The sequence below is a fragment of the Dioszegia hungarica genome (genome assembly GCF_025882075.1).
Source record: "Dioszegia hungarica strain PDD-24b-2 chromosome Unknown MKK02contig_16, whole genome shotgun sequence".
Taxonomy (NCBI): domain Eukaryota; kingdom Fungi; phylum Basidiomycota; class Tremellomycetes; order Tremellales; family Bulleribasidiaceae; genus Dioszegia; species Dioszegia hungarica.
In genome coordinates this window covers 1,466,018-1,487,770 of record NW_026515773.1, presented here as the reverse complement: position 1 = coordinate 1,487,770, position 21,753 = coordinate 1,466,018, and the positions used below count along the sequence as shown (strand labels likewise).

The following is a 21,753-nucleotide window of genomic DNA, read 5'->3' as shown; positions in this document are numbered from 1 at the left end:
CGTGCTCATTACGTCATTGGCCAACTCCACATTCCTCAAACGCTACAGTATTGGGTTCGACGCGCAGTCGCCAAGAACAGCCTTCAGCTCCATTGTCCTCTATCCTATCAACCTCCTATACCATTTACTGCACGCGATCTCTCTCTAGCTCACGGTCTACTCGGTCAACCAGTAAATCTCTTCATCAATATCTCTAGAGACATGGCATCTGAACAGCCCGTACCGCCTCCAGTCGGAGATGTCACCACCGCGGACACAGCGCCCCCGGCGCCCAGAGTCATCGACGAGAACACCGACATGTCCACCTTGACAGATCAGGAGATCATGAAGCTAGTAGAAGGGATGGGGCAAGAAGATGTTACGAATAAGGTACAGTCACATCTGACTTGTACGTTGGGTGATCAGGCAGCTGATATGGCAGCCACTTATCAGCGCCCCTGTCCCTCTTCTGGTCATCCGCGAAGAATACCAGAACGGCTCGGTGCAGGTCTTGAAGAAACTGGACTGGCTTCAGGAGCAAGGCTGGGACCAAGTCTGGCGAGCAAGAGGGGATGGAGACTGTTTCTACCGATGTGAGCTGGCACGTCCGCCACGAATTGAGCTTCGCATGCCAAAGCTGACGACGCAGCCTTCACGATAGCATACCTGCTGAGAATACTACACGACGCCTACTCGGCAACAGCGGCGGACCAAGCACTGGAGACAGTGTCAAAGGCGATGCCGTCGATGAAGTCGTGCGGGTTCGACATGGAATTGGTGAGCCCCTTCATGCGTGAAGAAGCAGAGATGTTGACAGGTCAGGCACAAGACTTCATCGACCCCTTCCTCGACATACTCCGCTCCTTCAAGGCGAAGGATACCGCCGATCGGCCATCCGAGTACTCTTTAATCCAATTGCTGCAAGACCCAGAACGGAGTAACAGCATTGTCGTGGTAAGTTCCTACTTCCCTCCCTCCCTTCCGTCCTTGACCTCTTTCTTACATGGTGGACCGACAGATCACCTCCGGCTGACAGTTAGGCTCTCCGTCTTGTCACTTCCGCCTACATCCGCACCCACGCCGACCAATTCGCCCCCTTCCTGTTCCACCCCATAACCTTCGAGCAGCTAGACGAGAACGAGTTCTGTCGCTCCGAGGTCGAGCCGTGTGGCAAAGAGGCGGATCAGGTGCAGATCACGGCGTTGTCCGAGGCGCTGGATGTGGGTGTGAGGATCGCGTATCTGGATAGAAGCGATGTAGGGGCCGGAGGGGACGGCGGGGATGTAATAAATTGGGTGGAGAGTGGGAAGGTTGGGGAGCGGCCTTTGACGCTATTGTACAGGTGAGCAATAATGAGCTCGACCACCGGGCTCTAGAGCTAATACAAGCAGACCGGGACATTATGACGTGGTGACGAAGGACCACCTGCCCACCGATGTCCCAGACATATGATGGATGAGATCAGATCTAGCTGCTTTCTGCATCCCCTCATGATCGATGCAAGATCCCTATATCAGTAGTCCAGCTTGGGCCCGAAGAGCTACCGCCGCTCCAGCCCCCTAAGGGCATTGCTCAGATCACTCCTCCCCGCTCTCACACCCTGCAGTTCCCCCGCTGACACCGGCTCCTCCGTGGCTCCCCGTTCCGACCTCGGTCTAGCCAATTCAGACCTGAGGCGCGAATACGCCGGCTCACTGAACACAGATTGCGCATCTGCTCTCCCCTCGCCTTCCCCTTCATCGTCGGGAGCTGGCGACGCAGGCTCAGTACGTAGATGCCTCTGGTGCGAGGTGGATGCGGAGCGAATATGTCGAGGGGTTGACAGGGTTTGCGGTGGGGTAGGCCGAGCGGAGGCCGTTGCGGAGGGACGATAAGGCGGAAGAATGGGCGATCTCGCGTTTCCGTACGATGTCGTACGGTAAGCTGATGGGAGCGCAGTGCTCGAGGGCAGACTAGGCCGATGTCGGCCTCGAAGACGACTGAGCGGGTCAGCTGAAAGAACAAGTACAAAAAAGTAGTAATCACTGACCCTGCTCGCGCAACCACTTTGGCCTGAGTTTTCGCCCGCCAGACAGCTAGGACATCCTCTATCGCGCGTCAGCTAGTCGTACCACTGCCTCACCCGGGAGGGAGCCGGAACGAGCCAGCTCACCAAGTAGTCGATGATCCCGCGGCCCTCCAAACTCCTTCATCGCCTTGGCCCGGTCCATCGCTCTCAACATGCTTGACCAGGCCTTTTGCTTGATCCGGCGATTATCGAACGAGATGGCGGGTAGAAGCTGGACGATCATCAGCTATTATCCCGCAGAGCAGGATGAGATGGCTCACTGTTGCTCTGTCCTTCCACTTGTCCCATACCCGGAACAAGATCGCATCTTCGTGCCTGATCCCAACTTCTTCTTCCTACAGAGATCAGCTCGAGTTCACAGCATGGAAATACTGCTCACGGGCTACTCACGATCGGCTCCAATTTCCTCTCCATCGCTCGATCCCTCCAGATCTCCCAAGCACCTCTGACCAGCCTCTCCCTCCGCCTCTGCTCCGCTAACACCGCAGCCTCCCTTCTCTCCCGCTTCCTCGCCGCATTATCCCTCCACACGCTAAAAACCTCACGAGCAATCTCTTCCCCTTTGACAATAACGAAGCTGTCTGCCAGGGCTTGCGCATCGGCGATCCGCCTACGAGTTGTGACCCAGCGGGACAGGGTCGATTCGAGGAGTCGAGCATCACGAGCCTCGGAGACGTCGAGTTGGCGAGATTTGAGAAAGATGACGCGGTTGGTCCATTGAGATAGAGTGTCCGCAGTGAGGCGCTGGAATTTTCAGCTTGGCCGACGGGTATTCAAGGCTGATACAGTTTACCTGGTCTGAAGCTTTTCGGAACTCGTCCGCTAGCTTTTTGCCATTGACACTCCGCTTAGCCTCAGCCCGCCATTCTGGACCGTCAGCCTCCACCCTGGGCAGCACACATCGATCGGTTCTCGTAGGCTTACCGTCGAACACCCTTCGCATGAGCTCCACACGCCTCCCCTCCGCCCAAGCTTCTTGCCTCTTCCTCTCCCTCGCGACTTTCCACACCCGCACAACCTGCCGCAAGACGAAGAACACCCGAGCTTTATCTGCCATATCCCGATCGCTTTCGATCTTCCGCGCGGCGGTGCGCCATATCGCGAAGGCAGACGCGAGGCGGTGCGCATTGTAGGTATCTTGAGCGCGAAGGAGTTGCGTACGCTGGGCTGATAGGGCTGTTTGCCAATTCCGGAGTGTCGCTTGGAGGACCGCACGGTTTTTGGCCTGGGTAAGCGGAATGAGGCGGTCTAAACGCTCAGCTGACTTCTCTCGTACCGCTTGCTCGATGCAACACATACCGTCCAGTCTCCTAACCCCTTCGAGCCGGGATCGCCAGACAGCCCAATTGCTCTTGGTTGCCCGTTGATCCCGGACCCGGCCGAGCAAGACCTCCCGCTCCGCCACCGTCCACCTCGTGAACGCCTGCCGCAGTACAGCACGTTCGCTGACTTGCCGAAAGATGACCACTTTCCGCTCAAGTGACTGGTATATGAGCTTCACCCAGAAAGACGACCGGGTTCCGTCCAACTCACCTTCACGGTAGAGTGAGCCTTTTTCCATCTCCCCAACGCCGCTCTGAGGCTGGCCATTCGGGCGATGTCATCAGCTTGGGTCGCTTGAGACCTATCTCGTCAGCCCAATGACCACCGTAACACAGTAACGACTTCGAACATGAGAAACAACTTACGCTAACAGCTTCCAGCGATCCCAGATCTCTCTCTTCACCCTCTCCTCTTTGACATCCCACCACCCCGCCTCGGCCCTCCTGATCATACCTTCCTGGACCCACCGATCCCACACTCCGCCAAGTACCCTCTTATCTCTCGTCCGCTGGTAAACTGCCAATTGCCCCTCGAGCCGTTCCTTCTGCTCCAGGCGATAATGCCACGCCTCAAAGGTCTGGCGGAGGAGTCGGTCAGTATCGACAGATACAGCAAGCCGGGTATCTATCCGGGTCCTCGTCTCACCCCGCCAACGCTGCAAGTCAGTTCTTGGCCGGCTAAAGTCCATGGTGCGGAACTCACATCCAGCACGTCCTGCACCAGTACGGTTTCTCTGGCCTTGACGAACCGTTTCTCCCGGGATTTCATATCCCTCTCCCATCGCCCTGTTCTTTTCTTCGTCAACTCCGCTCTCCACCTGCGCCACGCCTTCTCCATTGTCGCTCGTTGTCCCTCGATCGCGAATGCCTTTTCCCGTTTCGCCAGGCTGAGATCCCGATACCTCCTGATCCACTTGCTCAGTGCTGATAGCTGGAGGTGCTGTCGGCGGTGCGCATCGGCGGTATTGGGCAGGAGAAGCACACGGTCCTTCTCGGCTTTCCATTTAAGGAGGTTTTGGCGCAAGAGGATATGGGCACGGACGGTATCGATTTGATTTGTCGTTTTCTGTCATATCAGCTTTTCCGCATGCGTTCGCCAGGACCCCATTCATGCTTCTGCCAGCTCACCTGAATCCAGTCATTCGCCTGCGCCCAGACATCAAAACACCTCCCCATCAGCCCCGTCTCGTAGAACTGATCCGCCCTTCTCTCCATCTCCTTGATGACCTCCTCTTCCAGTATCCGATCTTCCTCCCAGTCCCGGGCACGCGCCTTGGGGGTCACCAAACCCGGAATGAGCTCTTCCGTCAGGTCATAATGCTGCGTGCCGATATCCGACTGGGAGACTGACGCAGAGTACGGTGGCGGTGTGGCGTGTACCGCTTGGGCGTGCCGGTGCTGCTGATGTGCATAGATAGGCGTCGAGGTCCGAGCGGGAAGAAGATCTAGGCCGAGGCCGGAGAGGTCGACCGAGTGGTCTGGCGTGTACCCCACGAGGGACCTCGAGTCGTCCGCCCCTTCTTCCCGCTTGTCGAAGGCGTTCCGGCCGGGCGTAAACGGTGTGTAGCTGACCCTGCGAGAGGTCGGGCCTGACAGTCTACCGGGCGTCTCTGAGCCGGTGGTAGATTCCGCATCGGCAGAGTATGAAGTCTCTCCTTCGCCAAATGCATCGTCCAGGTCCGAGCTCGCCCCTGCGAGGAATGGGACCTTCGCGCGGACGTCTGCCAACCGGGGCGTCATTCCTACTTTCGGAGAGACGCCTGGCGGACCGGAAGAAGTAGCGAGCTGGGTCGCCCGCCAGAGGTCCCATTTCTCGCCCCATGTTCCTGCACGGATCACCTGAAGCTTCAGGAGGAACTGGTAGTACGCCGTGTCGTCCGCTGGGGAGATCCCACTACAGTCTCAGCTCCACTCCGCTGGACATGTCAATTTGAGCATGTGAGAAATGGGAACGTACTTGTCCTGCAAGACAGATACATAAGCTTTGTATACCACCGGGAACGCCGTGGCGCTCCTCGGACTCCGCTCGATGATTTCGTCCACGACCTCGAGGTCGACCGACTCGCTGTACCCGGACGAGATGAACGAGTGGGACATGCCCGATTGGGACAGGGAGAGCATCGCCCCGGATGCCTCTGCAGGGGCGGAGGGGTATCCAGGCTGCTCTGCGTATGTCGCTATACTAACTGAAAGAGATGTAAACAAACACAGGTGGGGAGAGTTTTGGGTGGACCAAGACCGGTCGCGTCATCAGGCGCGTACCTCGATGGTTCCGGGGGATTCTGAGCTGGAACTTGGTCCTCGGTGTTGACATTCCTCGACCTCCTGCTTCACTTGATACACCTCTCTGTCACCTAGAGGACCTTAAGCCACTAGACAGGCCTGTCCCGGGCATAAGAGCTGCTCTTACATACTATCTACTAGACTACAACGCCCCGCCGCGAACATGGCGGAGCAGAACTTCTCTGCCGCGCTGGCAACATGGAAAGGTGAGACTGCTCAGTGTGGCGGCGGCATGCCCGGACGGCTTAAGGGCCTTGCCGTCAATGCTTCCGAAGCAGGTACTGACGCGAGCAGAGATCGGTCTGAGCGAACTGCAGCGGAATCTCGATACGACCGCGTCCGAGCTAGTCGAGAACCAAAAGGAAAATCTCGTCGGGCGTAAGAAGCTCGCGGACCAGACCAGGGGTATGTCCACTGTATCACGCCGCTTCCCGTTCCCGCGCTTGTTCCTCGTCAGCTGACTATATAGAGTTCAAAAAGCTCCCAGATGAGCCCGAAAAGTTCAACAGCATCAAGACTCTGCTCAAAGCGTATCAATCCGAGATTGACGCCCTGACCCGCCGGTCCAAGCTGTCCGAGACGTCCTTCCTGAACCTGTACAAACTACTTGCGGACGCGCCAGATCCGTACCCACTGCTAGATGCGGCAGTGGACCAGACGGTCAAGGTGGCGGAGGCGCGGATGATGGCTACTGAGCTGGGGAGGCTGCGGGAGGAGAATGCGGATCTGAAGAAGCGGGCGGAGGAGGGACGGGGTGTGGAGGATAGGTTGAAGAAGGCGGAGAAGAGGGCGGATGGGCTGGAGAAGGAGGTGAGTACAGCGAACGGAGATAGGGGGAAACGGGAAGCTGATGGGCAGATGGAGGATATGATATCGGAGAGGGTGCTGGCGAAGCAGAACGAGCTCAATGCGGAGTATGACGAGCGGCTGAGGAACTACGATGAGCGGTACGTTGCAGCTTCATCGTTGTCACCTTTATCTGGCCGAGACGTAGCTGACTGTTCAGGGAGAAAGACCTTCAGCGTCAAGTCCAGATGCACAAGACCCAATTGCGCGACATGCACACCTCGGCAGAGACGACCGAAGCCCGTCTGCTCGACGCCAGTCACAGGCAGGAACAGGATGTCCACTCGCGCCTCGCGGAGCTAGATATGGTCGCTGCGGATCTGACGCGCGCGAACGAGAGAGTAGCCGTCGTGGAGCGGAGAAATGTGAGCTCTGGCCAGACGACGCAGAGGGATGGCATAGGCGCTGATAATGTAGGAACTGCTTCGTGCCGAGATCGAGAGTGTCAGGTCAGGATCTCAACAGGCTGAGCGGTATGTCTTCTCGCTTCACCATAACTGTGGTAGTCCATGCTGATGTCTACCAGCGTCAAGACTCTCGAAAGCCAAATTACAGACCTTGAGTCCGAGGCCTCCCGTCTTCTGCGGGCCCTGGACTCTGCTAAAGAGGCCAAGTCGGACGTGGAGCGGACCGAGAAGAAGCGGGCGGACGAAGCTGCCAAAGAATTGGCGGTGCAGGTCCGCTCAATCATCCTTTGCATTTGGCAGGACGAAGCTGATATCGATAGGCTGCTGAGATTGAGCATCTCAGGACGAGGGTCAAGGAGTTTGCGGATTATGATGAGATCAAGCGCGAGTTGGAGATCATGAAGGTGAGTTGAGCATGCGGATCTCTTCCCCTTCACTAGGTCGATCCAGCATAAAGCTGACGAACAGTACGTCGAATTCTCAGGTGCAGACCTAGACGAAGAGCCCTCCCTCCCTTCACCGCTGCACACCTCTTCCGGTTCCGGCAAACAAGGTCAATCCCTCGAGAATCTCCTCGTCTCGAAGAACCGCCGACTTCTGGACGACCTGACCAAACTTCGAGTGGCATTCGAGGAGGTCTCGACGGCGCATTCGAGGAGTGAGGAGTATGCCGAGGGACTGAGGGAGAAGGCGGAGCGGATGAAGGAGCTGAATGAGCGGTTGGAGGGGGATTTGATTAGGGTCAATGGGGGTGGTGCTGCGGAGGGCGGGGCGGGGCGGGGGGAGAAGGGTCTTGCTGGGCTGGATTTGGGGAGATCGACTGTGAGTCCCGGAAATACGGATAAGTGGAGCAAGAGCTGATAAGATAGGACGGAAGAAGTTCACCTGCGCCCGCTGCTGGACCAGATACCTCCATCCTCCCTATTGTAACGAGTCAGCGGGACAGATTCCGCCAGCGCAATGCCGAGTTAGAAGAGGTGTGTCATCCAACTATTGTCTGTATCGGTCCTGAGCTGACGTGCAGGAACTCCGAAAGCAATTCGAAACGGTAACTGACCTGCGCACCGAAATCAAATCCTTGCAGACGGACAACCTAAAGCTATACGAGAAAGTCAGATACGTCAATGCCTATCGTGATGCCCCCAACTCTGTCGCCGGGCCGAGCGGTACGTCGGGCCATCAGTCCAATGGCGGAGGAGGGCTCTTGGGCGGGGTGATGGGAAGGAGGGACGAGGAGATTGGGCGGTATAAGGATAAATACGAGGAGAGTATGAATCCCTTCGAGGCTTTCAAGGGGAGGGTGAGTATCCATTTTCTGACAAGAGGGAAGAAACAGAGCTGAATGTGTAGGAAGCGCAGAGGGCGTTACAGGCGCTCAACCCGATGGATAAGGCGGTCTTTGCATTGACTAGGGCTATCATTGGAAATAAGCGAGCGAGATCCTTCTTTGTCTTCTACACGGCGGCACTGGTGAGCTTGATGGTGCTGCTACAATTCAGGGAGAGCGATAGCTGACTGGCGTAGCATCTCTTGATACTGTTTGTCTTGTGGGGCACGATGGCAGCGAGCGATTCGGGCCATGCGGCTATACCAATAAAACCGATCGGATGAGCGAGATGAAGCATGCGATTGAAGGGTGTCAGGTTGATCTCGATGAGGCTTTGAATGGATCCATGTAATACAGATTGAGCCTCTGTTATGATAGAATGGACAGATTCTAAGCCCCGAACTTGGCCAGTCGCCTTCTACGTATTTCATCTATACAATGTCAGCTCTGCGTCCTTGAGGCGGCACAATCAACTCGGACAGCTCACCTTGTGTCAGCTCCTCTGTTGGGCTAAGCGGCGTCCCATCCTCTTCTACCGCCGCTTCAGTCGGTATCTCCCTCAACGGCGCCCTTGGCTCTGTAGCCCCTCCAGCCGGCCTCCAATTCTGCGCTGGCGCCACTTCTGCCGGAGGAGCCCGCTGAACAACCGATACCGGCGGCGTTGGCAATTCCCTCTTGACCACCCCTTCTCCCGCAGTCTTCTTCTTCCCAAAGTCAGGCGCGACCCATCCCTCCGGCACATCCTCCATACTCGCTCTCAGTGCCGCCTGGAACGCCGCATCCTCGTCGTCGTACGCCCGTGTATGGTTGGCAAAGTCCGACGCGCCGGGTTCGTCGCCCATCTCATCTTCTTCCAGCGTATCGTCATCGAAGCGGGATGGCTGGGCGGCTGAGGAAGATCCCGGCTGTTGGAGGAAGGGATCGTCAGAGGGTATGGCGCCATCCAGGTCTTGCTGCCGTTTCCGTCGAGATTTGGGTTGCGCGGAAGACGACGGGCCCGCAAGGGACGATTGGTCCACTGATGGCTGGTCCATCGTCGTAGCTGATCCCGAACCGAAGCCGCCAGACCGACCGACTGGCTCCCCAAGCTCCACAGCCATCGTATCCGCCAGGCACTCCGGCAAAACTCCCACACCACCGTCTCCCCATCCCTCTCCTTCAATCATATCCGTCTCCTTCCCCTTGTCGCCCGTTGACGCCGTACCTGCCCTCCGGACCACGAAAACAGAGTATCCCTCCTGTTCCGCCTGGGTGAGAACCATTTTGAGGTACGTAGGCGAGATCCATTCCGGAGCGCCGAGGAACGAATTGAGGTTGTACCATCGCTTTACGGCTGATACGTGTGGTGGAGAGGGGGCGAATCGGCGGAGAGGAAGCCAGTGCTGTGCGAGGTGAAGGATGAAGGCGGATTGATCCCTAGAAGTCAGCTCGGGCGCGGAATTCAGCAACTGAGAACTGACTCTGGCCGGTCTTGGTATGGCTTCATCGCCTCGCCTCTCCATCGAACCAGCGTCAGATCCCAGACCTGCAGAGCTCTCTCGAGAGTTTGCAGGGAGAAGAACCCAGTGTCGTCGAGGTTGTATGACTTCTTGTTCTGGTTGGCGACAGATAGGGCGGCATTCTCGGCAAAGTCGAGCCTGCAATGTCAGATTGCATAAGCATCCATCAAGGCCAAACTGACTTTTGAGCAATATCGGCCAGATCGAACTCGGTATACGTTCGCTGCTGGAGGATGTTGTTCCTGCGCGCCGTAAGCTCTGTACGGGAAGGTCCCTGTCGCCACAGCTCACAAGCAATGTTGAGCACCTTTACGAATCAGCTTCTGTTCCTCCTCCTTCTGACATTTGGCGACTTACAGAGCTGAGACCCCTGCTCCTGACGCTCAAAGTACATATCTGAGCGCGTCAGTTTTGCTCCCTCTCAGCGGTCTGGTTATCTCACAAGGTATCAAGTCCATCTTGTAGGAGTAGCTGCTTGATGTATATGGAGGATTGAAGTATGGTCGCAAAGCAAGAGGACCGCATCAGCCTCTCAGAGTGGAGGCTGGCTGAGGCAGTGAGTGACGTGGCTTTTAGGATCATAAGGTATCATCTCGGACTTACTACGTCATTTCGGCGGATATAGGGAGTTCGGCGCAACCGGCACTGAATTGACCGGGACCTCCACTTTGTCTGCACCTTTATTATAGACCACGCTCCACGCTGCCCCTCCCCCCGCTCGATCCTCCTTCTTCCCTACTCCTCAAAACTTACTAACACTCACAACAAACAACCAAGATGTCTGCCGAATCCCCCCAGTTTGACCCCAAGAACATGATCGTATGTCGATTCTGGCCGGAGATTGGCGGACTCGTGCTGACGTTCTAGTACAGGAACATGGGACCTACCGGTCTCGTACGTCCCTGCCCTTAAGGACCTTGTGGGGTCGATATACTGACCCATATAGCGTGTCCCTGTCTTCTCATACGGAGGATGGTTGACGTGAGCTCTGCTTCGAGCCAGTACCTCTACAATAAGCTGACATGGCAGCGTTGGCGGTACCCAGAAAGGTGACATCGTCAAGGACCTCATGAAGACCTGTTTCGACAACGGTATCAACATGTTCGACGTGAGGTAGAACGTCCTCCGCGGTGAGACATGAGCTGATCATCGTAGAATGCCGAGGCCTACAACGCCGGCGAGTCTGAGCGCGAGATGGGCCGTGTCATCAAGGAGCTCAACTGGGTATGTCACCTTCTTCCCCGATGAGCACTCAAGGAGACCACAGCCCGTCCGCTCAAGGATCGTTCTGATCCGGCACCAAAGCTAGTCTCATGAGTGATGTAACTGATCTTCGCAGGACCGTCGCGATGTCATCATCACCACCAAGATCTTCTTCGGTACCAAGCGCACCGACACCAGCAACACCCGCGGTCTCTCGAGGAAGCACATCGTTGAGGGTCTCAACCAGAGCTTGAAGAACTTGCAGCTTGACTATGGTGAGCTTTTACGGCGAGTGAATTGTCACTTGAGCCCGAAGCTGACTAAAACAGTTGACATTGTCTTCGCGCACAGGCCCGACAGGACTGTCCCCATGGAGGAGGTGAGCCTTCTTTGCAAGTGCGTATGGAGCTTTACTGATGAGATAGACCGTCCGCGCTTTCAACCACGTCATCGACCGTATGTCCGCTTAGCGATTGGCTGAATCGACCAAAGTTCCGCAGCTGACAGCTATCAGAGGGCAAGGCGTTCTACTGGGGTACCTCGGAGTGGTCTGCTAGTAAGCTTATTCACAGCTGCTCAGGTGAAGACTCAGCTTACACTGTACAGTGGAGATCCAGCAGGCTATCGAGATTGCGCGTCGTCTCAACCTCGTCGGTCCCTCCGTTGAGCAGCCCCACTACTCGATGATGCACCGTGAGCGATTCGAGCAGGAGTACGAGGCGCTCTGGAAGTACGAGCGATATGGATCGTAAGCTACTACCTCTCACGCGATGAGAGTCCAGCTGACGTATCAGTACCATCTGGTCCCCGCTCGACTCTGGTCTTTTGACCGGCAAGTACAACGACGGAATCCCCGAGGACTCGCGATACGCCACCAACAAGGAGATGATGTCTTCCAACATCAAGCAGCTCACCTCTCCCGAGGGCAAGGCCAAGATTGAGAAGGTCAAGAAGCTCACTTCGCTCGCCGAGTCGCTTGGCGGGTCGATGGCCAGCTTGGCTCTGGCTTGGACCCTCCTCAATCCCAACGTCTCCACTTGTATTGTGAGTCGCCTCTGCCGCAAATTCAAGTGGACCTCCAGCTGACCCAATCAGCTCGGCGCGACCAAGCCCGAGCAGATCCTCGAGAACCTCAAGGGTCTTGAGATGTACAAGAAGATTGCGGACGACAAGGTGACAATCAAGAAGATTGAGGAGATCTTGGACAACAAGCCGGAGGCCCTCGTGAGTTGAGCAGAGATCTGAATGGCGGAGTTGCAGCTGACATTTTGCAGGAGGGCTACGGTCGTCGTGGTCCCGATGGCAGCCTCATCTAAGCGCGAGGAGGAAGGTTCGGCGCTTGGGGGAAAGCGCGTAAAAGCAATAGATGCGCGGTGTGCATGCAAGAAGTGAATTGTCGTCCATATCTCGGCCAAATCGATCCACTGCTGCACTCTCTGTCAGGCAAGAACGATATAGCATATACTCATACAGCAAGATTGTCTATATACGCACACTCAGGCCAGCTCACTATATCGAAGTTTGGTAGTACAAAACACAGCACGTCTAATAATGTCCTTCTGCGCAGATCATCCTCCTATCCCATCGACATCCCCCATTTCCTTCATTGGTCCGCCGCAAATGGGTTTCTCCTCGGCGTCACCGTCTCCGCGAACACATTCACCCCAGTCTTCAGCCCACCGCTCCCCGTCCTATCCATCGCCGGCCTACTATTCTCCTTTGCAACATCACCGCCTGCTCGTGCTGATGGCAGCGGCGCGAACGCGTTCCGCTGTGGCGTAAACCCAGCCTTGATTGGCGCTTTCCGAGCACTGCCCGGTGGGATGACCGCTGGCGGTAATGAAGGGGGCTGCATGATCGCATCCGCCGGCAGCTTGATTTCGTCCGCTCCGTCCGTATCGCGCGCGCGCTTTGTGCCGGTGAGTTTAGGGGCTGGGGCAGAGGAGAAGGAGGTGGGCATTTGGGATTTGTCGAATACGTTGACGGAGCGGAGAGGCTGGCGGTTTGCTGCGTTGACTGGGGATGTAGTGGTGGAGGTGGGGATGGGCGCGATAGGGTGGGCCTGGACCGTAGGCGTAGGCCGCGTCGAAGCTACCGACGATACCGGCGTGGACGAGGTTGAAGCCGGACGGGATACTGGCGCGGGAGGAGGGGCCATGGCCGATCCCGGTGCTGGTACGGGTACCATGTCCCCCTCCGTAGGCTTCATAAGCAACAGATTCGCCGCCGTATTCCTAGCCGTCTCCTCCTTGTCCTTCTCGGCCTGCAGCGCCAGGATTGTCTTCTCCAGCTTGGCGATCCGCCGTTCGAGCTTGCCAATCTTGACCAGCGCCTTGTTCTTGTCGACGACAGCGGCGGTCATTTGGTCGGTCGCGACGTCGACGTCGGTGTCTTTAGATTGACATATAGTCTGGAGCTCTGCGATACATTAGCTCGGCCCTTGCGCCCATGGGATAAAAGCGACTCACCTTGTAGTTGTTGCTCCAATACCTCAAGGGCTTCAGATGAGGCGGCGGAGACAGGCGTAGCTTGCACAAGCTGAACTTCGAGATCGGAGTTCTTGGCGGTCAGAGCGGCAAGCTCGGTCTGTGCCTCCTGTAGCTGCGCGGTCGCGACACCGAGTGCGCTCTCGACGGCGATAATCTGAGCACGAGTGCCGCTAAGCTGGATAGATCTGCAGTATCAGTGGTGTCCTGAATCATTCGGGACCAGGGACAGAAACTTACAGAAGCTCCGACTGTCCTCGGTGTTCCGCCGCGTCCTTCTCAGCATTCGCCAATCTAGCCTCCAGTGCCTCAAGAGACGCTCTCAGCTCTCCAGCTACCGCCACCTCTGCATCTGCCGCCAAGACCGCTTCATCAAGTTTGAACTGCAGGGCCTCCCTGGCTACTTCGGCATTGACAACCTCCTGACCGCTCTCACCCAGCAGAGCCTGCACGTCCGCTTGCGCCTTCTCCGCCATCTCGACACGCCCTTCCAGCTCCGTGATCTGCGCTTGCATGCGTTGCTCCAGGTCGTCTCGCTCGGCTTGTGCAGCCACGAGATCTCGACCAGCGGCAGCCAGCTTCGCTTCCAGCTGATCCAGCTCAGCTTTCTGGCTAGCCCGCTCGCTTTCCGATCGATCCGACTCCGCGCGAAGGGCTGTAAGGTCGGACGTGGCAGTGTCCAAGGCCCGAGTGAGGTCGAGCACCTCCCGTTCGAGCTTGTCGATAGTCGACCGCATTGCTTCGGCTGCAGCGTGGCCTGAACCCTCCGCTGCATCCCTCGCTACCGCCAGTGCCGACTCTAGCTCCGCGATCTTGACGCCCCATTCTGCTTCCTTCCGCTCCGCCAGCTGCACCGCCCCCTCCGCATCTGATTTTGCAGAATCTCGCTGAGCTGTAGCAGCTTCCACGGCCGCTTCGAGCGCCGAGAGCTTCTCCTGCATCTCCGCCTCCTTGGCGTCGACGATCCGTTTCTGGGCGTCTAGCTCGGTTTGTGCGACTTCCAGTCGGGTGGCATGGAGCGCGAGGTCGGCGGTGTATCGATCGGTCGAGGCTAACGCTTCCGACTCGGCATCCGCCAGCTTGGCCGACAGCTCAGAGACTTGGCCGGCCGATGTTGTCTGGACGGCTTCGAGCTCCTGCTGCAGTCCCGCGAGACGAGCTACAGCTTCGGCGGTGGCAGCCCGGTAAGCCTCCTCTGCAGCGAGAGCGGCAGCCTCGATCTCCGCAATTCTCGTCTTGTCCTCCTCGGCCGATTGCTCCGCTGTCAGCTTCTCCACCTTGGCTTGCTCCTGTGCCGCGTCTCGCTCAGTGGTCACAGCGGTCAAGCCCGCCTGCAACTCCGCCACCTTGCCCGATGATTCCGCCTCCATCTCCTCTGCCGCCCGTCGCTGCGCCTCCATCTCCCCACTCAGCCTCTCCAACTCAACCTCCTTTTGCGCGATCTCGGCCGCGTGGGCCTCCTCCGCTGCTCCCATGTCCATCATAAGCGTCTCCAACTCCCCTTCTAGCCCTTTACACCTGCTCTCCAGCTGGGTAATCTGGATCTTGAGCGCCGACTGCTCCAAGAATAGCTTCTCCATCTCTTGTCGAGCTGATTGTTCTTCCGTGCCTGCAGCGGTCTGGAGGGACTCGCGTTCCGACTCGAGCGTGATGATACGGGTTTGGGAGGACTGGACCTCTGCTTCCAGCTCAGCGATGCGGAGAGTGTGCGCTTCGGACGCCGCTCGGGTGGTGGAGAGGGAGGAGTGGGCATCGGTAAGGGATTGGGTGAGAGTGGCGATGGCAGCGACAGATCCTTCCGCGGCGGCTTCAAGCTCGGCGATCCGGCCAAGATGCGTATAGACTGCGGCCTTACCGGCCGAGCACTCCGCCTGGGCTTCGGTAAGCTGGGCAGTAAGATCGTCGAGAGAAGAGCTCGCTGCCTGCCACGCGGTGTCTAGCTCAGCAATCCGGGCGTTGAGCGAGTCGATAGTGATCTGCTTGACTGCAAACTCCGCTTTGGACTCCTCGAGAGCGGCGGCCACTTCTGCGAGGGAAGCCGTGGAGCCCTCCCTGGCCGAGATAGCAGCACCGAGCTGTTCCCGCAGCAGGTCCGCATTTCCGGTAGCATCCTCCAGGCGGCCGGAAAGGGTCGCCATCTCGTTCACCGCCTTTGCGAGCTCAGCTCGTAGAGCCTCAGCGGTGGACTCGGCCGCGACGAGGCTAGCCTGTGCCGTCTCCAGCTCGGCCTTCGCGCCAGCGAGATTAATGCCGCCGCGGGACATCTCCTCCTTCAGCTCCGCCACCCTGAGGTCGTGCGAGAGTCGGGCCGCCTCCGCTGCTTCCTGAGCTTCTTCAGCCCGCTCGTCCGAGTCGTCCCTGGCGAGCTGCGCGGCCATCTCGGCTTTCTTGACGCGTTGATGAAGACTCTCGATGGCAGCTGGTCCGTCAGCTCTCCCCTGATCATTAATGGAAGATAAGGACTCACCCTCTCTCCGCTTAACCCTCTCCTTCTCAGCTGCCACGTTCTCCCTCTCCTCCTTCAGTCTCCCCTCCAGCAGCTCCAGCTTCTTCAGCTGCTCCAGCGCCGCATGATCCTGGAACGCCGCAAGACTTGAGCGGCGCAACTCCCTTCTGATACGTCCCTCGATAGCAGTCTCCACTTGCCCGTTGGTCGAGGTGCTCATCGACAACGCCGAGGACGCCACAGGGCGCATCGAGTCCATCTTCTCAAGGCACTCGTCCCTCTCCGCTAATGCCACACTCCTGGCCTTCTCCACCTCGGCCAGCCGGCGCTGTGTGTCCGAATACTGCCCCTGCAGCGCCTGGAAATGTGCCGTGAGATCCGAGTACCGTTCCGCGACCGCATCATGTTCCCGCTGAAGCTCGCCATGGCGCGTGAAGAAAGAGATGGAGCTTTCGCGCATGTTCTCCCGGTCGGCTTTGGTGTTGTCCAGTTCCAGCTGGAGTTGGTGGATCTGCTGGTCGAGCGCGTCATTTTTCTCCGTTGAGAGCTCCGCCATCCGACCGCGGAGGCTATCGAGCTCGGCGGAGAGGGTGTGGACCTGGTCCCGGTGACCTGAGATCTCGGCCTGAAGCTTCTCCGTGTCGAGCGTACGGTGCTTGAGGTCGACCTTGGCCCGCTGGAGCTCCTCCATTGCCGACGCCCGGTCCGCCTCGGTCGCTTGGAGAGCGAAGCGGTGCTCGTGCTTCGAGAAAGACATGGTTTGACGGAGCTCGTCGCGCTCAATCCGAAGCTTCTCGATCTTTGCGTGGAGGAGGTGTGCGTGGGTGGGGGCGGGTACCTCAGTCGGTGGAAGACTTTTGACCTCATCCGCCGCAGACCGAGCAGCGCTGAGGATCGCTTCCAGCTCGGCGACCTTCGCACTGGCCGCCTGCACCTCCGCTGCTTGCGCCTCCAGCTCCGCCTCCTTTACCTGCATCTGAAGGCGCATGGCCTCAAGGTCATCCTTCAGCTGGAAGACCTCCTCCTGCCGGTGTTGCGCCTCCGATTCGGTGGACCGGTTGGCCATGCCCTCTTCGAGATCAGCGTTCCGCTGCTCCAGCTTGGCGATATCGGTAGCGGCGATCTGGAGCTGGTCCGAGTATTCTTCCAGCTCAAGTAGGCGGCTAGCCAGACGCTTCTTGCTGTCCTCCAGCTCGACCCGGACGGCCTCGACAGTAGCGCGCTCCTGCTCGACATCGTGCAATGCAGACCTGTTCAAAGTAAGTTGCCATTCTGCACCTCCGTAAAGTCGCTTACCTTTGTGCCTCCTCTGCAGTCTGCAGCTCCGCCTCTACCACTCCGATACGCTTCCTTGCAGCGTCCCTTTCCGCCCTTGCCTGATCCCGCTCCTGCCGAGCCCCAAACTCTAGCGCCTCCATCTCTCTCAAAGCAGCTTTGAGCTGCTCCACTTCCGACCTGGCTCCGATGAGCAGGTTCTCAACCTCGACCAGCTCGGCAAGCTGTGCCGCGGCGTCATCTGCCCGCTGCACGGCCGACTCGAGGGCGCAGCGTGTAGACGATACCGCAGCTTGAGCCGCGGCGAGCTCGCTGCGGCAGTCCGAAAGTTCTCGCTGGATCTGCTCATTCTCCGCCAATCGAGTTTCGAGGTCGTTTCCGAGAGCCAACGTTGCGATTTGTAGGGAGGATGTAGCTTCAGTCGCCGTGGCGAGCTCCGCTGTCCTGGTGACGAGGGATGATTGGGCGGTTTCGAGTGTTGCTTGGGTAATCGATAAAGCGTCTGAAGCAGACTGCGATCATCAGCTATATCCCAGTCACGCCTTCATGCACCCCGCGGAGACCTACCTGGACCTCGCTTCTCAGAGTCGACACCTCAGCTTGCCGGTCTGCCTTCTCCTCCGCATTGGCCGCCCTCATCCCCTCAAGCTCTATCTCCAACTCCCTGACCCTGCCCCGGGCATCTGCCAGAGCGTCGCGCGCAGCGACCAAGTCCGCCTCGTCTGAGCCTCCCTTCTTCCCTCCCACAGCTCCACTAGCCTTCAGCTCTTCCAGCTCTTCCTCGAATTCGTCCCGCTCCTTCTCTGCCTCCGAGACCATCTTTTGCGTCAAAGACAACGCCTTCTTGAGCTTGCGAATCTCCTTCCGCATTTCCGTGAGGATCTCGAGGTCGTCCTCTTCGTTGGTTTCGGCCGGTTCGGACTGGGCTTTCGCGAGGTCGGCCTCGAGAGCTGAAATACGGGCCAGTAGGGCGTCGGTGTCCTCGACGGATGCAGCGGGTCCAGGAGATGACTGCCGGTTTGGCGACCCCGCGCGCAGAGTTTCGAGCTCTCTTTCCAGCTCTTCCACCGCCGACGCCTTGCCCTTCAACACCTGAATCTCCGTCCGCGATTCCTCCAGATCCCTCATCAGACCTTCTACCGTGCCCTTCAGCGCGTCCCTCGTCTTCTTCAGCTGGTCCAGCTCCCCCTTGCCCAACCCTGCGCTGCTAGAACCCTGGGACCGGTAGAACTCCAGCTCATCATTCGCCTCGTCCAGCTTCCGCTCCATGTCATCCACTTGCTTCTTGGCTGATCTCTGCGACGCCATAATCTGATTTTCGGCCTTGTCCAGCTTGGTCTTCGTGCCCGCTAGTTGCGTTTCGAGCGCTGAGATCTTGCTCGAAAGCTCGACTTCGCGGGAGCTGGAGAGTGAGGTAGATCGGCGGCGGCTGGACGAGGATGAGGCGGAGGCGGCGGAGGATAGTTGAGGGATCTTGGAAGGAGCGGGGGACGGCGTGGGAGCGGCGCCGAAGAAGTTGGCGTTGGACGATCTGGATGGAGGGCGCTTGAGGCGGGGGATACCGCTTGGAGGTTGCTGCCTTGTCAGCTGGGACCATGATGTCAATCTGAATTGCGGCTCACCATGCTACTCTCAGCAGCGACTTTGGCATTCGCCGCCTTCATGCGAACTTCCTCACTGTCTCGACGCTGCAGCTCTGCCTTCAAGCTTTTCACCTCCGATTCGAGCTTGGCCTTCTGCTCCAGTATCCGGCGCGATGACTGGTCGCTACTCGATCCAGCACACTGGAGCTCTACTTTATCAGCTCCTCATCAATGAGCTCTTTGTTGCGAAGCGACTCACCGTATTCTAATCCCTGATTCGCCTTCTCCAACTTCTTAATGGTCTCATTGGCGAGCCCGAGGGCAGTTTCGCGATTCGTCAAATTTTGCCTCAGTATTAAGACTTCCTGTATGATCAGCTCGGTCTTCTGGCGCAAGCAAGTATACTCACATTCTTCAGATTGGTCGTGTCCTTGCTAGAGGTCTCCATCCCCCTCGAATCTTGCTCCATCTAGTCATATCAGCCTGGCACGACGGAGACGAGACAGCTGACCCACCTGATATTGCAACGCCTGCTTAGCTTTCACTTCCTCCGCCAGCATCTCAGCCTTCTTGACCAGCTCATTCCGCACCGACGCGAGTTCCGCATCTACCTGTCAGCTGGAGCATGAACCGCCTTCGCTCGGACTGACCTTTACTCTGTAATTGACTGGTGAGCTGCCGGATCTTGTGCTCGGCGCCATCCATACCGATAAATGACATGGCCGCTGAGTCTGTCAACGCCTATACCGCGTTGCTATCGGCGAAGTGTACGTATATGTTGGAGAGATGAATGATGGGCGCAAAGGAAAGTCGGGCGCGTGAAGGCTTGTTTACGCATGCCGTAATTTGTCACGCCGATCGAAACTCGAAAGTGGCGCGAAGAGCCAATTTGCCACCAATATTGCGGTCAACTTGCGGGGCGCGAGGGGCGTCGAGGTGGGGTAGGGGTATGTGGGTGTGGGATAGGGGGGCCCAGTCTGATGCGTTAGCTCTACGGCTCGCTGTCGTGAGCATCGGGGGGTCACACACACATCATGGCCCAATGGGGAGGTGGACGTTCGGCTTGGGATAGGGTACGGTAGTAGGTTGGAGGAGGATGAAGGGATTGATGGCTGCCCGAGGCTGTTGAGATCCGCGTTGTGAATGTTTACTATCCGTCAGCTACATAGGAGATAGTGGGAGACCTCGTCGAGGGAGATGAGGCACTGACAGTGGAGGGAGGAGGAGAAGGAGAGGGAGAGGGAGAGGGAGAGGTACGGTGGGGGAGAGGGAGAGGGGGGATCGAAACGCAGAGAGAGGGGAACCGAACGGCAGGACAAGAGACACCGAGCCAGTACCTGTGCTGTCAGATCGTATTCCCATATAAGCTCGTTTGAGGTTCAGTATACGAAAATGAACATACAGTTATCACTTCAGCCTACTGCGGACAGGAGCGTCCTCCAGCGCCCTGAACAGCATCTCCATATAAATCAGGTTCGCCGGCCGGCCGGGATGTATGCCATCTACCGTGAAGTTGAGACCCTGACCCTCAAAGCGCTTGGCAAAGGCGTGCGCTTGCAAGCCCAGCTTCTCCGCCAATTGTTTCTGAGCGTTTCGGAGTTGAGCCTGACGCAGCGGCTTGAACGTATTGCTCTGCTCGACTTGCGATTTGACTTCGCTCGGGAGGCCGTGGTTGTCCCAAAAGAATGCTGGACCGGTGTCATGGAGCAGTCGAGCGAGTATCGGAACGTCCCGGCCGTAGACCTCGCGCAGGTATTCGACATAGCCCGCGTAAGCCGCACCGTACTCCACGATCCACTCCAGCGTGAGACCTGGGTGGTCGTCCTTGAGGTCACTCAGGTACGCGAGACGCTGGAATCCCGCCAGATCCCATAGGCCAAAACCGAGCGATATGGCGTCGTACCCCTCGTCAAACTCGTCTGACAGGTCGCCTCCGACTTGATCTGCCAGAGCTTCGGTGGTGAGCGCTGTGGCGTTTGGGAAAGGATGCGGCAGACCCCCGTTGATGAGACCGTGTGAAAAGACAAAGTCTATACGAAGGTGGTCCGGCGACCGACGATGTTCCGAGGTGTAGCGGTCGATATAATGGGCGTGCATAGACTCTCCCTCGGACTGGGAGGTGCTAGGTCGTACCGGTATGATGGCGACTTTGCATGAGTGCCGCAGGTCACGAGCCTCTAGCCCTTGCCCCGCCCGAGTCTGGGGCTGAGCGGTGTTGACATTTTCGTAAAAGCCATGTGTCATCTCCACCAGATTTTCGATCCAGTAGCGATCCAAGCTATCGCCAACGATGAGAAGCCGCTTGCCCGCTAGGATGGAGTTTGAGTCCGTTCCGTCGATCGTCCCGATACCGCCTTCTCCAGTCCCTTTCAAAGACGCCAGCAGGCTTTTCATGATCCGCAGAGGGCTTCGGCAGACCGTGCCGTTGCCAACTTGTATAACTTCGTCGCACTTGTACCCGCCTTCTATGCCGATGACGTCGTATTTGGACTGCATCTCGTCGTCGCCCCGGTAGTCCAAGAAGCCTCGGTCATGATGCCAGGCGGAGGTAGATCCGATGATTGGGGGGGACGACTTGGAAGATGCCAGCCATGTGACGGGGTCTGCGCGATTGTAGAGAGCGGCACTCGACAGGACGAGTAGGATCGAGGCTCCCGCGATGTAGTGACGAGGTGACAGCATGATGATCTACCGAGGACTGGTATATGTTGAGATGATGTCAGTCGAGCAATCTCTCATAAAAGTAAAGCAGCATCTACCTTGGCTTTCGGGCTCTTGCGGGGCTGGAAGGGGCTGGACCGCTGGACACCGCTTACGCACTTCCGGCTTGAACTTATTTCCCTATCGCTTTCCTGATAGCGCCTCTGTGGTGCATAAAATAGACGCAATCTGAATGAGCATTACGGCATTGAGACCCATTCCGAGACATCATTCGGCATTCGGCTGACGGCTACATTCGGCTGTCGATCAAAGCTTGTTTCGAGCTGCCTGTCCAGGCCTGTCCAGAGTCTGTCCAGGCCAGCAGGCCT

General features: G+C 57.8%; 7 protein-coding genes across 7 annotated transcripts; 3 read left to right on the top strand and 4 right to left on the bottom strand.

Annotated features, from left to right (window-relative positions):
- Positions 1 to 297: 297 nt before the first annotated feature.
- Positions 298 to 1,325, top strand: MKK02DRAFT_17135 (peptidase C65 Otubain-domain-containing protein; the record flags this gene model as incomplete). Its single annotated transcript, XM_053085737.1, has 5 exons — positions 298 to 369; positions 422 to 572; positions 629 to 756; positions 802 to 933; positions 1,020 to 1,325. The coding sequence occupies 5 exons, from the start codon at positions 298 to 300 to the stop codon at positions 1,323 to 1,325; spliced, it is 789 nt and encodes a 262-aa protein (XP_052943774.1).
- Positions 1,326 to 1,519: 194 nt separating this feature from the next.
- On the bottom strand, positions 1,520 to 5,683 carry MKK02DRAFT_28726 (Sfi1 spindle body protein-domain-containing protein; the record flags this gene model as incomplete). The annotated part of the gene is made up of 14 exons (XM_053087636.1): positions 1,520 to 1,958; positions 2,009 to 2,054; positions 2,132 to 2,258; positions 2,308 to 2,382; positions 2,438 to 2,791; positions 2,841 to 2,914; positions 2,972 to 3,295; positions 3,347 to 3,530; positions 3,581 to 3,671; positions 3,736 to 4,025; positions 4,073 to 4,435; positions 4,498 to 5,263; positions 5,327 to 5,534; positions 5,632 to 5,683. The coding sequence occupies 14 exons, from the start codon at positions 5,681 to 5,683 to the stop codon at positions 1,520 to 1,522; spliced, it is 3,393 nt and encodes a 1,130-aa protein (XP_052943773.1).
- A 132-nt stretch (positions 5,684 to 5,815) lies between these two features.
- On the top strand, positions 5,816 to 8,516 carry MKK02DRAFT_17438 (CASP C terminal-domain-containing protein; the record flags this gene model as incomplete). Its single annotated transcript, XM_053085786.1, has 14 exons — positions 5,816 to 5,858; positions 5,944 to 6,057; positions 6,122 to 6,462; positions 6,511 to 6,599; positions 6,659 to 6,863; positions 6,916 to 6,971; positions 7,025 to 7,175; positions 7,226 to 7,309; positions 7,374 to 7,750; positions 7,786 to 7,882; positions 7,930 to 8,071; positions 8,105 to 8,205; positions 8,256 to 8,375; positions 8,430 to 8,516. 14 exons carry the CDS (start codon positions 5,816 to 5,818, stop codon positions 8,514 to 8,516), a joined length of 2,007 nt encoding a protein of 668 aa, XP_052943772.1.
- A 106-nt stretch (positions 8,517 to 8,622) lies between these two features.
- On the bottom strand, positions 8,623 to 10,125 carry MKK02DRAFT_38666 (putative ataxin-3; the record flags this gene model as incomplete). The annotated part of the gene is made up of 6 exons (XM_053090213.1): positions 8,623 to 8,663; positions 8,720 to 9,648; positions 9,693 to 9,869; positions 9,914 to 9,973; positions 10,023 to 10,038; positions 10,089 to 10,125. 6 exons carry the CDS (start codon positions 10,123 to 10,125, stop codon positions 8,623 to 8,625), a joined length of 1,260 nt encoding a protein of 419 aa, XP_052943771.1.
- A 383-nt stretch (positions 10,126 to 10,508) lies between these two features.
- Positions 10,509 to 12,250, top strand: MKK02DRAFT_28723 (putative voltage-gated potassium channel beta-2 subunit; the record flags this gene model as incomplete). The annotated part of the gene is made up of 13 exons (XM_053087635.1): positions 10,509 to 10,550; positions 10,599 to 10,625; positions 10,678 to 10,712; positions 10,761 to 10,839; positions 10,887 to 10,955; positions 11,071 to 11,209; positions 11,264 to 11,313; positions 11,360 to 11,390; positions 11,449 to 11,490; positions 11,541 to 11,682; positions 11,729 to 11,978; positions 12,030 to 12,158; positions 12,209 to 12,250. The coding sequence occupies 13 exons, from the start codon at positions 10,509 to 10,511 to the stop codon at positions 12,248 to 12,250; spliced, it is 1,077 nt and encodes a 358-aa protein (XP_052943770.1).
- A 287-nt stretch (positions 12,251 to 12,537) lies between these two features.
- On the bottom strand, positions 12,538 to 19,444 carry MKK02DRAFT_38664 (uncharacterized protein; the record flags this gene model as incomplete). Its single annotated transcript, XM_053090212.1, has 11 exons — positions 12,538 to 13,352; positions 13,403 to 13,608; positions 13,661 to 15,839; positions 15,888 to 17,116; positions 17,163 to 17,653; positions 17,709 to 18,716; positions 18,764 to 18,933; positions 18,984 to 19,089; positions 19,134 to 19,193; positions 19,240 to 19,331; positions 19,375 to 19,444. 11 exons carry the CDS (start codon positions 19,442 to 19,444, stop codon positions 12,538 to 12,540), a joined length of 6,426 nt encoding a protein of 2,141 aa, XP_052943769.1.
- Positions 19,445 to 19,756: 312 nt separating this feature from the next.
- MKK02DRAFT_38663 (uncharacterized protein) lies at positions 19,757 to 21,406 on the bottom strand (the record flags this gene model as incomplete). Its single annotated transcript, XM_053090211.1, has 3 exons — positions 19,757 to 19,874; positions 19,935 to 20,061; positions 20,146 to 21,406. The coding sequence occupies 3 exons, from the start codon at positions 21,404 to 21,406 to the stop codon at positions 19,757 to 19,759; spliced, it is 1,506 nt and encodes a 501-aa protein (XP_052943768.1).
- Between the last annotated feature and the right edge of the window lie 347 nt (positions 21,407 to 21,753).